Source organism: Hyperoodon ampullatus (genome assembly GCF_949752795.1).
Source record: "Hyperoodon ampullatus genome assembly, chromosome: 3".
NCBI lineage: Eukaryota > Metazoa > Chordata > Mammalia > Artiodactyla > Ziphiidae > Hyperoodon > Hyperoodon ampullatus.
The window spans coordinates 55973293-55990764 of record NC_136916.1 but is presented as its reverse complement, the minus strand read 5'-3'; the positions used below and the strand labels follow the sequence as shown (position 1 = coordinate 55990764).

General features: G+C 47.5%; 1 protein-coding gene across 3 annotated transcripts in view; it reads left to right on the top strand.

The window, feature by feature from the left end:
* MEGF11 (multiple EGF like domains 11) overlaps positions 1–15983 on the top strand; it is a gene marked incomplete at both ends in the record, with an annotated part of 235809 nt that extends 219826 nt beyond the window's left edge. The window contains 7 exons of one of the 3 annotated variants that reach the window (XM_079701405.1): positions 717–953; positions 2478–2596; positions 4899–4965; positions 5597–5698; positions 8211–8267; positions 14976–15182; positions 15823–15983. In XM_079701405.1, the coding sequence (XP_079557531.1) occupies positions 717–953; positions 2478–2596; positions 4899–4965; positions 5597–5698; positions 8211–8267; positions 14976–15182; positions 15823–15983 (950 nt within the window). Of the gene's footprint in view, positions 1–716; positions 954–2477; positions 2597–4898; positions 4966–5596; positions 5699–8210; positions 8268–8476; positions 8567–14975; positions 15183–15822 lie in introns of those variants that run through there. The other 2 variants (XM_079701406.1, XM_079701407.1) reach the window with 2 other exon arrangements.
* Positions 15984–17472: the final 1489 nt, after the last annotated feature.

Below are 17472 nucleotides of genomic sequence, written 5' to 3'. Positions count from 1 at the left end.
GGCACCCAAGCATCCACAGTACAGAAAAGGGGCCAAAAGACATTTCCACTGCATTCTGACGGGGGATGAGGGACAGCCCACACATATATCATCAAGAGGGGTTTTAGGAGCAGCAATCCTGGGCCCACTGGTACAGCACTCACAGCTTTCGTTGCCAGTCTCTCATTAGTGCTCACAGCGGGATTGCTGTCCCCATGTGACAAATGAGCAAACTGAGGATTCTGAGTCACACAGTTGGTAGACAGGGAGGGGGCTGAGTCCAGTTTTTCCTGACTCCTGAGAAACCCACTCTACCAGTTACTGGTTGTGTGATCTTGGGCAAATTACCTAACCTTTTGGTGACTCGGTTTCTTCATCTGTGAAAGGGAAATAATTAGTCTTTATTTCTTATAGGACTTATAAACAGCTTTTTATTGGGCTGCTGGGAAGATCAAATGAGTTAATATCTGTAACTCATTTTTAGAACAGAGTAAAACACTCAATAAACATCCATTATTTTGGTTCCCACCTATGATCACATTTGCTCCCTGTCACGACCCTGGGACTCTACCCTTTGTAGACAGTTGAAGACAGACACGTGAGGTTGAAGGGATTGAAGAATAGGGCCAAGACCAGCACCCGGGTCTCCTAACGCTAGGAGTCTAGGCCCCAGGCTGAGGAGATCTGAAGAGCAAAAGCAGGCCTGCCCCAGGCTCAGCCCCTCCCTCTGCCCGCAGCTGCCCTCATGATGGAGGAGTTAAATCCCTACACCAAGATCAGCCCAGCACTGGGTGCAGAGCGGCACTCGGTGGGTGCTGTCACAGGCATCGTCCTCCTGTTGTTTCTCATTGTGGTGCTGCTGGGCCTGTTCGCCTGGCACCGGCGGCGGCAGAAAGAGAAGGGCCGAGACCTGGCTCCCCGCGTCTCCTACACACCTGCCATGAGGATGACCAGCACTGACTACTCCCTCTCAGGTAAGGGCTATGCCTCCAGCAGCTCCCCCCACGCCTCGCCCCCGCATACACACACACAAGACCCAAGAGGAGCCACACGGTATTCTTGGGGACACCGGGGTTTACTGCTGAAGGTGGGTGGTCGTGCCTGCAGAGTTGTCTGCTGGGGCTGGATGCTCAGGCTCCCCTGCAGAGATAATGGAGGTGAGGAGCTGGAGCTCACTTGGGAAAGGTAGATGGGGCTCCCGGGGGTGTCATTTCCAGGGTGCCCACTCTGAACAGCTACGGTTAGGAGCCTTCTTCCATTTCCCCAGAGCTTCCCCTCCTCCTCACCGGGCTTTAGCCACAGGAGCACCCACACTAAGCAGTAAATTTCCTAAATGCTCCAGGGGAACCTCTCCCCAGCCTGTGCCACCTCAGGAAACCAGCCGTGGGGCCCAGTGTCCAAGCCCTGTCCCATTTTTGTTTCCTTGGTGAAGGCCTCAGAGCACCCCTCTCTCCCAGTTCCCAGAGTTAGGAGGGCCCTATTTATACAGTGGAAGGGGACGGGGCCTGACGTGGGGAAGTCTGAAAGCCTGGGCAATGTCCCTCGAGTCAGGCCTGCTGGAACCCAGTCTGTTCACAAATGGGGTAACAACTCCAGCAGGCATTTATCTGGGAGTCTGGACTGCTGCCTCAGAAATAAGAACAGCTTTTTGCTTCATATTTCATTAAACAGAAGAGGTCAAAATGCTCTAAAATTGCTCACAGCCCTGAGCCACAGGAGGGTAGGCCTGTCAGGGTGAGCACAAGGATGACAGCTCTCTCCAGCTGGCTCCATAGCTCATGGCTGACCTGCAGCCTCCTGGACCTTGGACTTACTTAGAAAACCAAGATCACGTCGGCCTGCTGACATGTCATTCCTGCTAATTCCATTGCCTACTATTTGCCCAGCTCTGTGCTAGGTGCTGCAGGATAGACAAAAGCAGCCCAGGTGCAGACCCTACCTTGAGGAAGTTCCTGGCCTACATGCTGCCCTGGGTTTCAGCCAAAGTAGATATCCCCTGATGAAATCCCAAAGCTCATAGGGAGGATTTGGGGATTTTCTTCTATGACTATAGTAAGCGAGGTTGGTTAGGTTTTCCCATGCCATTCCACTGGAATCTGCAGGAGGGCAAGGCTAAGGTCAGGAGAAGTGGGGTTCTCTTGACAGCCTCACTACTGGGATCTGACCCTGGGGGAGGCAGGGGAGGGTCAGCACAGCCCTACGTAGTGACTCAGGGATATCTGAGACTGTCAAATTAACACTTCTCATGCTGGTGCCACCCTCCACACTGGCAAGCCTATCCTGCAAGCTGCAAGGAGGGCCACCGCAAGGAAAGAGGCAAATCAGGCTCTACACATTTCTAGGGTAGTAGTAGATGCCAGGAAGCTTGGGGGCTGGGAGACTTGACTGTCTCTCTCTGCAGAGCACTTTCAAGGCAGCCCAGCCCAAGCATTAGTTTAGGGGTGTCTCATGCCAGGGGCAGGGATGTGATGGCATGTGGCACCTTGTTCTCTTCCCAGATTTGTCTCAAAGTAGCAGCCATGCCCAGTGCTTTTCCAATTCCAGCTACCATGCACTGGCGTGCGGGGGGCCTAACACCAGCCAAGCCAGCACTCTGGACAGGAACAGCCCCACCAAGGTACCGGGCCCCTAACTCCTCAGCCCCCATCCACTGTCTTCGCATTGAGCCCCACCTCTGCCTGGGAAGAAACTGCACCACCACCACCCCGCCCAGGGTCTGTGTGGAACCAACTGCCAATACAATACACATTGCCCTGTGATCCCATGTAAACACTCTGTGAAGCACGTAAGAGGAAGCCACCAGGTTATATGGAGCCAACAAGTGCCATGTAACCAGGACACATCACATGTAACCAACTCACAGCATCACTCAATATAACATACACCCCTGTGTGTAACCAGTGGGTACCAAACCATGTGATCGTCACGTAATCATGTGTAGCCTTGTCACACATAACCATGTAACCACTTTTGCCTCATGTTAACACATATAATCAAAACACTACAGCATTAATCACCACAGTATGTTACCAGCACCATGTGTGCAACCAGCACATTATAGAGTAACTACTATTAGGTACCACCTTATATCCTTGTATCTGGACATACTACATGTTATCAGTACACACCCACAACCATTTGTTGCTGTCAGAACCATCACAAGGGACATGGAACCCAAACATCAGCCACAGCCAAGTGTTCCCATTTACAGTGAGTCCTGCAGGCCTTCAAGGTCAGGTGTGTACCACCCTGGACAGGGCCTTTCCTCACAGCTCCCAGCATAACACTGGCTGATGGCAAGACGTCCTCTTACAATCACAGGCCCTTGGGCAAGGATGTCTCAGCACACATGTGTAGTGAGCACCCCCTGGTGTGCCAGGACCCATAGTGGGCAGATGAGAGGTTCAGAAATGAGGGACAGCCCCAAGGACCACAAGGTCAACGGGCTCATGCTGCATACCTGCGCGCGCACGCACACACACACTCTCTCTCTCTCTGTCTCTCTCTCTGTCTCTCTCTCTCTGGCAGGACCATGGGGGGCTGCAGGAGCACAGTTTTCATCCTCCAGGTCTGTGCCTTATAGAGCTCTAGGGATCCTTTCTCCCCATCTGCCCCAAAGAAAATGTCCACCAGTCCACGGACCATGGCTGCTGCCACAGCCCTGGTAGCAATGCACCCTGAGCCCCCTAGCAACAATGACACAGACGCCGTATCACCCCAGGAGCCACCCCTGTCAAGCCAGCACCCAAAGGCCCTCTTCAGGGGCTCTCAGCCTCAGTTTTCCAATAGAATGGCAGTGCTGCAAGCAGGGGTACTTCGAGGTCCATATGCAAAGCCTGTGGCCGTCAGCCCCACACCCAGCTTCACAGCTTTAGGCTGATCTGAGGAGCCAAGGGAAGGGAAGCCAGGAGCTTCCCAGCAGGAGGTCCTTGATTAACTAGAGCCACATTATCAAGGCTACAGCAGGTTAGAGGCAAAGGATGCAAGAGGTGAGAGACCAAGTCCCTTGTGGCCATGTCATTCTTGGTCTCACACTGACAGGGAAGCACCAGCCACCCTCTGTCACTCAGTAAGGGGGTGGAGTTGAGTAGCCCACTTGGTGACCCTCTGGCTCATTTCACCCCAGGGGCCCAAAGTAGTTCTGTGTGGGCAGGAACCCCTCAGCCTGGCAAATCTTCAGCAAAGGCAGGCAGCTGTGATGACATGGAAAGGACATGGGTCTGGGAGCTGAGACCTGAGTTGTAGACCCAGCTCTGTCACTGGCTGTGTGTGTGACCATGAGCGGGGCCCACAAGCAGGACTCAGGTCCCCAACTGTGAAATGAGAACAACCATCCTTGCCTCATATGAAGGGCAGCTGTGAGAATGCAGGGAGAGGAAGGGTTGCGCCATAAGGCCAACCTACCCTGAAGCTTTCTTGGTCACATGAAAGGAAGATTCTCACACTCAACCCAGGTCAGGTGGCAGAGGTGACAGTGATGTTGCAGGCAGCCTCAGCACCCCCCTCTGTGCTGGAGGTGGCCTCGTGTTGCAGCCGAGACGCTGCCAACACCCCTTTCTCCTGCAGCTCAGCCCCACCCAGCTGACCTGCTTTCCCTGTCAGGGCCAGCTTGGCTCAGGCCAGTTCTTGGCTCTCAAGAGGCCCTGCCCTTTGCTCCCCTTTGTCCCAGGGGCCCAAGAGCCCTACAACTTCAGCCAGACTGCTTAGATGGGGGTATATGTTCTGTTCCCACTGGCCTCAGCCACACCATTGGTGGCCTGTCACAGAACACCTAACTCTCCCTTTCCTTCAACGACCTAGCACCTAGGTAGGTCAGGGTCATCACAGGGGTGGGTGCATGAGGGTGGGCAAAAGCAAAGGCTGGGCAGGGGCATCTCAAGGGCACTAGATAGTAACTCGCTCTCCTACTTTCCAAACAGCTCAGTAACAAGTCCCTTGACAGAGACATGGCAGGCTGGACCCCCTACAGCTGTGTGAACGTGTTAGGTCAGTAGTGGTTTGAGTCTAGTCCCCTGCCATCACATCCCACCCTCTTCTCCTTCTCCCATATTGACAGGGGCCCATCCCAGCTCCCTGGGAGAGTTAGTAGATAAATCTTAAGCATGGTTTCCCCCAGGGTGAAGGGGTGTGGGGAGGAAACCCAAGCCCCTATTTCAGCTCTCATAAGCAAATGAAGTCCAAGACCCCTTTCATTCCTATGTTAGGGGATAGGGAGAGAGTGGCTATGACCCAGGGACCACAAGGGAGAAAGCTAGGGCCCAGATGTGGGGATTCAGGTTAGAAGCAAAAGATGCACTCACCATCTGGGAAAGGGACCCCTGCCTGAGCCAGGCCCTACCAAGGTGCCCCTTTCAAGGGCTTCTTCCCTCTGCCCCACTGCCCTGGCAGACACCAGTTCCTGTGGGGGTGCGGGTGAGGGGTGGGGAGTGAGGGGTAGCAAGGCCAGTGGTCTCAGCTCTAGCAAATCCCTCTGGCCCTGCTGGCTCTAGCACCTTTGGATGCTACACATGGAAGCCCTAATTCCTTCCAACCTGCCCCACCCTTGACCCTCATCCCCCAACCCCTGCCATACCAGGGCCCTGGGAATAATGGTTCCTCCCTGTCATCCTCTCACTAGACTCCCATTTCCAGATCAGTGCCCTGGAGGCCAGGTACCCGCCCGAGGACTTCTACATTGAACTTAGACACCTCAGCCGCCCCGCTGAGCTACACTCACCAGGTTAGACTCCCAGCCCTACCCTCTATCCCCTGGACCCCCGAGGTTGTCATACCAGACCAGACCCAGCACCTACCCTAACCCCCATTCCTATCCTTTAACTTACCCCCATGGTCCCAGAACTCTCCCTGCTGAGCCCCTTCCCTCCGACATAATTAGTCTACAAGCCCAATTCCCTATCTGAAGAAGGAAGCCTGTCTGGATCCCCCCAGTCACCCCTTCTCCTCCTATCATGGTCAGTGGATATAGACAAACTGCAAGTAGTATTAGGTGAAGGGAACACAACATAACCGCACTCCCTGCAGACCACAGAATACAACCCAAAACCACTGAGAAATGACTTGGAGATGGTGACATCTTTGGGGTTCTTCGGGCCCGCGGATGTGAATGGTGGAGAGTTGGCTCTCTGGCCAAAAAGCCCAATGTCCCTCAGAGAGAGACCCCAGACTAGCTCTCCCAGATCATAGGGTAGGGTGGTCCAGTAGGGATCTAGAGAGGTTGAGGCAGGATGTGTCAACCAACATCCTCTGTGCTCATATATTAGGCTCAAACCTGGTAGCTTGGGAAAGATGCAAAAAAGAGACTTGGAAAATCAGTCCTGCTATGGGAGGATGTGAGGTAGGAGTTACAGAAGTAGGTGCAATGAATGAACAGAGAATTTGGCCTCCCTACAAAGTAGTCCTGCCCTAGATGGCACACTGGACAACCTGGGCCTGAATTCAGGCTCTAGCTGGTTTCTAGAGCTCAAGTGAAATGCAGCTCTACCAACCCCTGCAGGTCTCTGAGGCCAGTAGCAGTAAGAAGAGCAAAGGTTCTAAATCCATCTACCTGTTAAGTAGGCATGGGCTTCAGATAGCCTGGGCTTATACCCAGGAGGCTGTGCTCCTGGCTGTGAGCCCCCTAAGCAGTGCTCAGGATATTCAATAACCCCACCAAATACAACCCCCCCACACACACACACTACCACCACCCTGCACCTCTTTCCATTTGGGAGCATCCTCTGGGCTCAGCCCAGATTTCTCCCTTCAACCACTGTAGCCAGAGCCACCACATGCTGTCATTTTTTCGCTTACACTGAGGCAGGCTGGTGGCCAATGGGAGAGAATACTTGAGAACATCTGGGCTCTAGGTAGAACTCAACTTCTCACTTGTCGGTGTGATCTCAGACAAGTCACTGCCCTTCTTTGAGTCTGTTTCCTGTTCTCTAAAAGGGGAAAAAGTTAACAGCCTAGACTCCCTCCCTCAGGGAGGGCAAAAGAAGCCCTGGTCTAGAATAGAGTGCTGAACTGACACCAGGGATACAGACTGTTACAGTCATGCTTCTGAAGGGCACAGGTACCTATAGGCCCTTTAGAGAATAGCAAACTTGAGAAAAACTTGGATCTGATTCTGCTCTATCACTCAGCAATGTGTGGAAGGAAGGGAGATAGGAGTAGGCTCCTGCAATTTCAACTAGGGACCTCTATATGGAAGAGGTATGGGGAGGTATCTAAACAGCCATGGGTTGGTCTTCAGTGTCAAAAACTGGGGAGAGTCAAGTGGAGTCAAGCTGTATTTTAGTAAGCACTTGCTGCATGCCTTGCCTGATACGGCATTCTCAGTTAAAAGCTGAAAATAATGGCTCTGTGAGCCCAAGTCATCACTGTCCCAAATTTAAAGTATCACATAATTTCTTTTCTGGGATCACCAGTAGCAAAGAACCAGAGCTAGGTCCCTGAAGCTTTGTGTCCTTCCTGCCTCTGGCTGGGGCTCAGAACCATGCATTGTGGGAGCCTAGGATAAACTGTGACTGCCAAAAGGGAAAAAAGAAATCCTTGGGACTCAAAGACACTGGTAGTATTGTTCAAATACAACTCTCAATTATGTGCAAATGGTCCACCCAAAACAAGTGGGGCAGGGGGAGGGGGACTAAGCCAGCTGACTGTGTAAGGGAACGACTATACATTCTGTAGAGATGACCAGTGAAGAACCTCAGCTACCTGTCCACCTCCCTCTGGCTCCCCAGTCGAGCTTTGGATCCAGAAGGGGAGAGGGAAGACCAGAGCTACACGGTGAGAAACAGTCTTCACCCCCTCTCCGAAGGCCAACAGAACTGAGACTGGGAATGTCATACACCCTTCCCCCAAGCTAAGAACTGGTTCTGATTCATTCCTTATCCTATACTTTTGGAGACTGAAACTTCACCTACAGTGACCGTAGGTGGCATCAGAACTGCCTTTGATAACCTCCTGGAAGACATTCCCCTCAGAGTGAAGGTTAAAGAGCAGTAGTGCTAAATATGCCAGGGGGTGCTGTAGCTCATCATTCATGCTTTAGGAGCTTTTAAAGAATTCCTGTATGGTCAAGATGATTTAGAGTAGATTAAACCCAGAATAATTTTCTAGCACTAAAGAACTATTTATTTTCTGAGTAGGGGAGAAAGAAAAAAAACAAGAAAAAAAAAGAAGAACTCATGCAGTCTAGGTAAACCTCATTCACCCCTATATTTTTCTTTCCTTTTACTGTTTTTATGCAGGTGCTTGTGGAATGGATAGACGTCAGAACACATACATTATGGACAAAGGCTTCAAAGGTACAGTACCTAATCCTGACGTCCCATTAGAAAGGGCTTAGCAAGATAAAGAGCGCAAATCTGAAATGGCCAGTTCTACCAGGTACAAACTGCGCATCTCTTTCCCCCACCCCCCAAAAAAAGTTAAAGACCACAGGACCTGGGGCTGCTGGGTAGCTCTGCCCAGGAGGAGCAATCATAATAATAGTGATTTCATCTTTTGATTTCAGTTGCACCTGCTTAGGAAACGCTTATGGGTTTTTTATAGATGCCAACTAAATGTCTTCGGAAATGTAGAACGTCATTATCCAACCAATTAGTACAAGTTAAATTGATTATAAAATCTGAAATAAAGTCAATCTACCTGCCCCAGAGGCCTCCTGTCATTGCGCTGGTTAGGAATGCCACCCTGCACCTTCTGGCTTTCTGGGGCACAAGGAATGAAAATAATACCTAGTGTTAATATTATATGGCGCTCCACCCTCACGAGATCTCTGCCCCAGAGAAGAGGGAAGCCAGGACTAATCCCTAACACATGGGAACTGCAAGTTGGATCATCCTTCTAGGAAGTATACAGGTAAAGCCAAATATGAAAGGTCAGGTCCTGCCCCAGGCTTAGGGCCTAGGTTTAAATGACAGAATGTGTGAAACAGGTAGCTTTGAAATGGTCACTTATTAACTATGACCAACCTCCCTAAGGCACAGTTTCCTCAAATTGCAAGGTTGGGATAAGTATGCCTGTCCTATGATCTAACAAGGTTATCCTGAGTATCTAATAAAAAACACAGATCAGAAGTGTTTCTGCATATTGTAATGGGTTATACTAATGTAAGAGAGTTGTCCTTTTGTCTCTGAGGACTATTTAAGAGTCTCAGCCAAACTGAAAGAGATATGACTTACAGCAGCGATCCCAGTGGATATCCTAAACCTAGCTGTGTACCAGAATCACCTGGAAGGCTTGTTAAAAATACATATGTTCACCCCCCCAAACTCCCCAAGATTCTGATGCCATAGATCTAGAGTGGGACCTTTTGTGACAAATGCCTCAGGGTATCCTTATGTAGCATATCACCTAACACTTACAAACCTCTAAGTCTAGACTGGCTCAGATTTCCCAGATTACCCTTCTGGTCTTTCAGACTTAGCCTTAGGTACACCTGAGACACCACTTTCCTAACCAAGGAGAGCTAGTCGTCTTCAGCCCTTGGTGGGGTGGTTATTAGAAGTGGGGTGAGGAAAAAAAAAAAAAGAAGTGGGGTGAGCTAGGGGTGGGTGGTGGTGAGAATTGTGTTCTGAACAACAGAGCAGGAAGGACAAGTCTCCACCAGCACGTATTAGGATGTGCACAGCCCAAGAGAACGATCTGAGGACAGAAGGTCACCCACAGGTCACTATGCCCTTGGGATCATCATTCTGGCAATTTTTTGTTAGTTTCAACTTAAACCACCCAAATGAAAGGAAGCACCATTACAGTAGATGAAGCTGAACAACAGAAAACAAAACTATACTATTTTATCACTGTGACATGGGACCTCAGTTTCTTTCTTGAGGAATGGGGATTGGACAGAAACATCTCTAAGGACCTTTACAGCTCTGAGACTATGCATGACTCAAGCATGAATGAATTCAGACAGGCCCAGACACCTCAATAAATGAGCACACAACCTCCCTATGCACTTCATTGTCCTGCGCACTGTGATTATAGTAGTTACTCGCAGCCATAAATGTAAAACAAAGTTAAGGACTCAGCCATGGCGTCATTCATACCTGTTTTGTGGGATCATACATCTGAGTGTCTGAGTGCAGGGGAGACTTGGAAGCCAGCAGCCAGGTTTCATTTCACCACTCTGGCTATAATTATCCTTTAAATTGGAGAGAAAAGATGGCTATGTAGGCAAATGTACCAACAGGTGTTAGGGACCAATACACCAGAACAAGAGGAAAATGGAACATCACAGTTAAGAGCTTTACAGAAATACTTATCAAAGACATGGAATAAACCCCACTAACTGGCTGAACTCCCCAGATAAACATTTAATAAACTAGTTTGTACCAGGAATGGAATTATTTCCTAAAACTACTGGCCCAAACCAAATTATAACCAATAAGAGTTAAGATTAAGAGTCTTAGTGTTCTCTGAACTCAGTGGGAAAGAGCCCTGGCCTGGGAGTTAAAAGATTTGGGTTCTAAGGGGAATTACCTGGTGGTCCAGTGGTTAGGACTTGACGCTTTTACTGCTGGGGCCCGGGTTCAATCCCTGGTCTGAGAACTAAGATCCTGCAAGCTGCACAGTGAAGCCAAACAAAAATTTAAAAAAAAAAAAAAATTTGGGTTCTAGTCCTGGTTCTTGCTGTGTGGCACTGATTAGATCACAGTGTTGTTTTCTGAGTCTTGGTTTCTTCCTCTATTAGAAGGACAGGGTTGGGGCTCCCCTGGTGGCACAGTAATTAAGAATCCGCCTGCCAACGCCAGGGGCACGGGTTCGATCCCTGGTCCGGGAAGATCCCACATGCCTCAGAGCAACTAAGCCTGTGTGCTACAACTACTGAGCCTGCGCTCTAGAGCCCGTGCTCTGCAACAAGAGAAGCCACCGCAATGAGAAGCCCGCACACCACAACGAAGAGTAGCCTCCACTCACCACAACTAGAGAAAAGCCCGCGCGCAGCCAAGACCCCACACAGCCATAAATAAATAAAATAAATTTATAAAAAAAAAGGACAGGGTTGTGCAAGCACTATCTCTAAAGCCCTTTCCAGCTCTAAGCATCTAATCCAGTCAATGCTCCCTCTTTCCCCTGTTACTTACTAAAGACCTCCACTCACTGTCATCCTGGAGGTTGCACGAGATCACTCATACCACTGTGCTAACCCCATTTTACCTCTAAACACCTTTCCATCTCTCCTTCCCCTGCTCCCCTCTCAGCAAAATTATTCTGCAACAAATTGCCTCATGTCAACACTAATCTGTCAGGCATTTCAAAGTGCTATAGAAGAAATCCTCCCCACTACTCTCCATCATCACCTTAATGATCCTGAAATCCTGGATCCCACTGTTGCTGCCCCTTTCCCCACCTGTATGCTCCTTGCTAATCCAACCTCCAAGTCTCTCCTTGCAATAACCTTGGCTTCCAAGGTAGTCAGTCAGGAGCCCACTCACATCCTGAAAACTTTTTTCAGCCAGTGTGGGAGAAAAGGCATCATGGCCTTCTAATAGCAGTAGTAGGCTGAGAAGACAAGAGATGGACGTTCAGTGCCTAGGTTTTCCCCAACAGTGAAATATTGGCCTTAAGTAGATGATAATGTGAACCTGAAGGATGGGGTAAGTTCAAATCCTACTCACAAGACGGCCTTGGAAAATCATTTCCCCTCTCTCAATTTGTTGCTTCCTTTATAAAATGAAGATGCTTCAATTAGTTCATTTCAGAGGCCCCTTCTGCCTCTGATAGTATGTGGCTGTATGTGATTTGGGGAAGGTAGGAACTATATGAGAACAAATGCCAGGACATTATAGAGCTAAATCTTCAGCCTTGATGCTAATTACAGGCCTTAGAGGAGTGACTCCCCAGAGCTTGGGGAGCCTTGGTTGATGCTTCCCCTTTCTTTGCAACATGCCCAAAGTGCAAAGACTGGTATAGAGGTGGGGCTATAAAAAGATGAGGAAGTGTCTTAGAGCAGCTGGTTATTCTTCCCCTTACCCTGCCCTCCCTCAGAGCAGGCAGGTGGATGACTCAGCTGGAGAAAAGAGTAGGTTCCTGAAGTATAGTTTTCCAGCTGGCCCTGCCCTTCCCCTCCCTCCTCAGAAATAGAAGCCAGTTTATTCCATAATTCAACACCCTCCTACCACCACCTCCAAACACACACACGCACACACACACTCTTCTCCATCCCCTTTGGCTTTACCTCTGGCCCCTTTATGGATGATACATCTTCTCCCTGAGACTCACCCCATTCCCACAAACACCAACTTCTCTTTTATCCATTTAGGTGCATCCCCTGCTACAGAGCAAACAATTTTTCCAAACTTGAAAGCAGCCGACTTTTCTGGTGGAAATAAGAGGGCCACTACTGGTTGGCTGAGGCTCTGTTAGGCATTGAGCTAGAGCTTCAAGCCTCTCCCACTGCCATAATAATCAGTCATGGGATGTCCGCAAAAAGAGCTTGGCCTTTCTCAGCAGAACTTGGCCCCATAGATAAAAGGCTTTCCTTGTTGAGGGTAAGGTGAAGCTGTTGCAGATAGTTTGCATTTTGGATACAGGACAGGCGTACAGGGTAACAAAATATGAGGGGAAAACACCTTGATTTGGTATCAGAGCAGGTAGGGGTTGTCCTAACTTAACTACTTACTAACATTAGGCAAACTTTATGAGCTTTAGTTTCCTCATTTCTAAAGTAGTAATACTAGTCCTTCCTGCCTGGCCCCCTGCACAGATGTAACAAGTGTCAATGATCTAACTGGAGTCAGTGAAGACCAGCTACATGTGCTATAAAGCGAGCTAACAGTAGTCCTCAAATTTTAGAAAATATGCAACTGAGTCAGCTGCCAATCAAAGTAAAAATGACGTGCCTGCGTGGGGAGGAGGGGAGAGGTGTTAGGGATAGCCCTTCTTCAAGCAGTACTAGCAAGTCCTCAGCTTCCACAGGAGCAGCTGAGTCACACTGCCTTACTACTTGGCTGGTAAATTCAGAGAACCCAAAATGGGACCAACGGGCCAGCTGGGGTTCCTAGACTTAACCCCACTCCCTTGTACTAAGAAACAAAGTATTCACTAGAGGCAATTTCATGTGACTCGGGCAGGTCATGGCCTAGGACCCAGAGCCACCTTTCCCCTATGAGAGCCTCACCAGTAGCTGGGCCAATCCAGCCTCCCTTTTAGTCTCTGCTGGGACTGCTCGTTGTCTAGCAAGAATGTTTTCTCCTGCTCTCTAGGGTTCTAGGGTAGAGAGAGGCCACAATCTAAGACAGGACCCAAGACCTATGTCTCTCTCTGCTTGGGGGCTAAGCTGTGATACAAAGTGCTCTGAGCCTGGTTCTGGAGCTTGCTCTAATACCGATGAGCAGGGTAACCCTGGGGAAGTCACTTGCCTATACAAATCTCAGTTTCCTCATAAGCAATAAAGGGGGAGGGGAAATAATAATTACTGCTCTGCCTACACTTGAAGGAACTAATGGGTGAATGTAGTTTTGTACAAGATTGAGGAAATGTTACCTGCTAAAACAAACATAAATAACCCTATACTAACAAAAAAGTAAATCCCCTCCCAACCAGTTACCTGCTGTGGGAGAAAAGACTCCTGTGGTGGCACACATCTCAACTACTTCAGTCACGTGGAGCGCTCTGCTCTCACCAGACCAAGGCACATCCAGTAACCCCTTGAATTACATACACTACCACTTTCACTTTTTTACATTTTCATTAATTTCACAAGTTGGAGGCAGAAAGCATAGATAAATAGCAGCCCCAAATGTAAATTGTGGTGGTTCTAGTGAAAGATCATCTGAGAATTTTACCATCTGCTAGCACTTATAGAAATTTAGAGCTGAGAAACAGAAATTTCACCATCTGCTACCACTTACAGAAATTTAGACTTCTTAGATCACTCTTGACTACGAAGCCCCTGCAACTCAGTGCTTATTTCTAGATTCCCCTGGCTGGCAGAGCCTCACAGAAGGATGAGGGCAGAGTTGCCAGATTAGAGAGTCTCCTGCTTTTTCTGGGCAAGTTCTGCCTCATTTGAAACAATCCACAGGAGGCAGTAATCTTCCCCCAAAAGGGAAAATGGCATAGAGGTTGAAGGAAGGGCTCCCGTTTCACTGTGACTCCCAGTCACAAAGAGAACCTTCTTCCTCCAGTGAGCTACAGTTACCTTGCTTCATATTTGGAAACCAGTTTGCAACTTTTGAACCCTAATACACCCTGAAGTCTTGGGGATGATGCACCTGAGAGACTACAGGAGAAGCAGCATGAGTTCTCCTAGTATCAGAGAAAGATACTGCTAAAATAGATTTCAGTTAGCATTCCTGAGAACTGGAGTAATTGACCCCAGAAGATATACTGCAGGCTTACTAGAAAACAGGAACTTTCCAAAGCCTAGCTTGAGACCCAGGTGCTTTTTAAACCTCTATTACACTTCAGTCTGCCCCACCTCTGATCACGAGCTTCTCAAGAGCAGGGATACTACCTGTTTGCTGCCTAAAGGTTGCCAAATTGCTGGCCCTTGTGCCAAATCACACGCCTACTTCTTCTGAACCTAAGCTTAGTCATCAAAAAGAATTCAGAAAAATGATACCACAGAAAATACACAGGCCAAGGAGTCCCAAGGCATGGATTCAAGTACTGGCACTGCCATTCATGAGCCATATGACCTTAGACAAGTCACTTCATCTCCCTGGGCCATCATCTTATAAAATGCAGTCAACTATCCTTGCAAGATTTTGTAAAAATTAAATAACAGATGTGAAAGCATATTATGAGTATCTTGAATTAATCCCTTTCTGGTGCTATACCTGACTACTAAAACAACAATGTTCTTATCCCTCCAAAAACATAATTCTTTAGAACTCTGCTTACCTAGAAAAGCACTCCTCAACATATTTAGTAAGTGAATCTTGGATTATCAAAGGTGTTTACAACTTCGCGATCCTGAAAGCACATAACCTGTACTCTGCTTTTGGTATTTAAATTAAGTCTTATGTCCTTGCTTGTCCTAAGAAATCTCTCTTGCCTTGCAGATTACATGAAAGAATCCGTATGCAGTTCTAGCACTTGTTCCTTGAATAGCAGTGAAAACCCTTATGCCACAATTAAGGACCTACCCATCCTCACCTGCACGCTTCCAGAAAGCAGTTATGTAGAAATGAAGTCGCCTGTGCACACGGGGTCTCCGTACACAGATGTGCCATCCTTGTCGACATCTAATAAAAATATATATGAAGTTGGTAGGTGTCTCAAATAAGTAACTTAGTGAAATCAGGGCACTAGTACAGCATCTTAAGTGAAAACAGCCCTCTCCAGTCCCCCTGTCTTGAAAATACACCCTTCTTTTGTTGCTTTTTAAGGAATCCAAGATGAACTGTCTTTCCCAGGACTGCCCTCCTCTCTCATACAAGAAATCAAATTCTTGTGCCAACTCTGCTTTTAAAAAAAAAAACACTAAGGCTATGTGTGAAGCAGATATATTGGGGGTGGGGAGTTGATACACACAAACACACTTCAACTGATTGTTGACACAAATTCCTGTTTAAAAAAGAAAACAATCAGAACAGACATTTTCAAGTTTCAAAATCACCTTGTTCTACTTTTTCCCAGTTTAACCCATGTCCCTGGGCTCACTGATACAACCCCTGACCCCTACCTCTAGGATATTCTAAGTCCCTCGGTTTTGACCAGAGCTTGGGATTCTGATAGCACACTCACTTAGCTTTTCAATCTCTTGAACAAGCCTCAGTCCTAACCTTCGTACATTTATCATAAACCCCTGGCTTCTCCCCCGACCAAGTTAAATAGAATTCTCTTCCCCCCAACAAGGCAACCAAAGCTAATCTGTTCTCTGAACTCATTTTTCACTATATTCCTTAGAGCCCACAGTCAGTGTGGTCCAAGAAGGCCGTGGTTGTAACTCCAGCTATATCCAGAATCCATACGACCTACCTAGGAACAGCCATATTCCTGGTCATTATAACCTCCTCCCAGTAAGACAGAGCCCTGCCAATGCGCCGTCCCAGGACAAGCAGTCTTGAGGGTTAAGCCGCTCTCTTGCAATGTGCTCTGCTGAATATTCTCTGACTCTCTGAAAGAAGACAATCCCTTGACTTGAAATAATGGTACAGACTGACTCCAGCTGCGTGTCAGTTATAACGTTCACCTGGAACTAAAGAAGAGCTTCCAAGTGGGACCGGGTAATTGTTCAAAAGGTCCGTTCTCAAAAGCAAATTCTACCACCCACCCACCCCCAACCCCAAATGCCACGGATTATATGATCTTTTAAAACATTTAAGATAAAGCTACTCATCAACATCAGCTAAATATATACATATTAATATTTATATATTAAATTATCTGAAACATGATGCTTAGAAAGCATGTAGAATAGGTTTTACCAACTTTCCTAGGAGTAAAGGGGACTGGGGAGGAGAGGGGATTACTTTAAAGCACCTGAAATGTATATGTGCATTTGGTTCCTGTTACCATCACTTATCTGTTTTATTACCTAAGATAATTAGTACATAGACACAAACTGTGCTAATATCAATCCTAAAGTACCTGTACATATATGTCAGGTCAATCAAATTATAACTGCCAAGATTACAGAGTTTAGTATACAGTCTAATGCTGACAACTTCAATTTTTTAAAATAAGACTTTAATGAATACAAATTAACTTTCCCTCTTCTGCCCCTGGTGGTAGTAGGAGGAAAAAAAGTTTCCAAAGTGCAACAGCCTCTTTCAGTCAAACAATGATTTCTAGGCCAGCTTTACAAAATCTTGCCAATTCAAAGTTCAAGAACATTGCAAGCCAGTCCTGGCCTTGTCATATCTCCTGAGTCCATCCAACACCTCAGTTATTCCATGCGAAACGGAACTCTGAGATGATGCCTTTAAGCAAGCAGCATAGACTGGTAAGAATTTAACATCCCTAAAAATGGTTATTCGGCCTCCCGAATTTATTTGGTTGGCATTCCTTGACTCAGAAGAGTCCATGCTGTCAAGCATATCTTCATAAATCTTGAGCTTGATGTAGTATGGAACCTAAAAGTGTAGAGGAAATTAGACAAAAGTGGATATAGGAAGTTTAAGTTGTTTTAAGTACATTATGCTTTTTGATGGAACTAAATGAAATGATCAAAGAAGAATGGACTGTAATCAATTGCTATAACATGATGTAAAAACTTAACATATAAGTATATGAAGTACTTCTACCTTCTAAGCACCACCTACTGACATGGCCAAAAATGTATTACAATGAGCTAATGCTCAAGATCCCAGTGTTCAGGTGTTATCTATACTTCCACTCTAATGAATATAAGTAAACTGGGGCTCGGATGGGTCAAAAAGGAGCCTCTCCCAAGCCCTAAAGAGGACCTCCTCACAAGAATTAAAGACCAAAAGGGCAAAGCAGGGAAACTAATGACCACCCTATACCAACTCCATTCTCTGATTAACAGTCCAGGCAGTAAAAAATACTTCCAAAAAGGTATACAGAAGAGGAACTAAGTGACTGTAAATGACT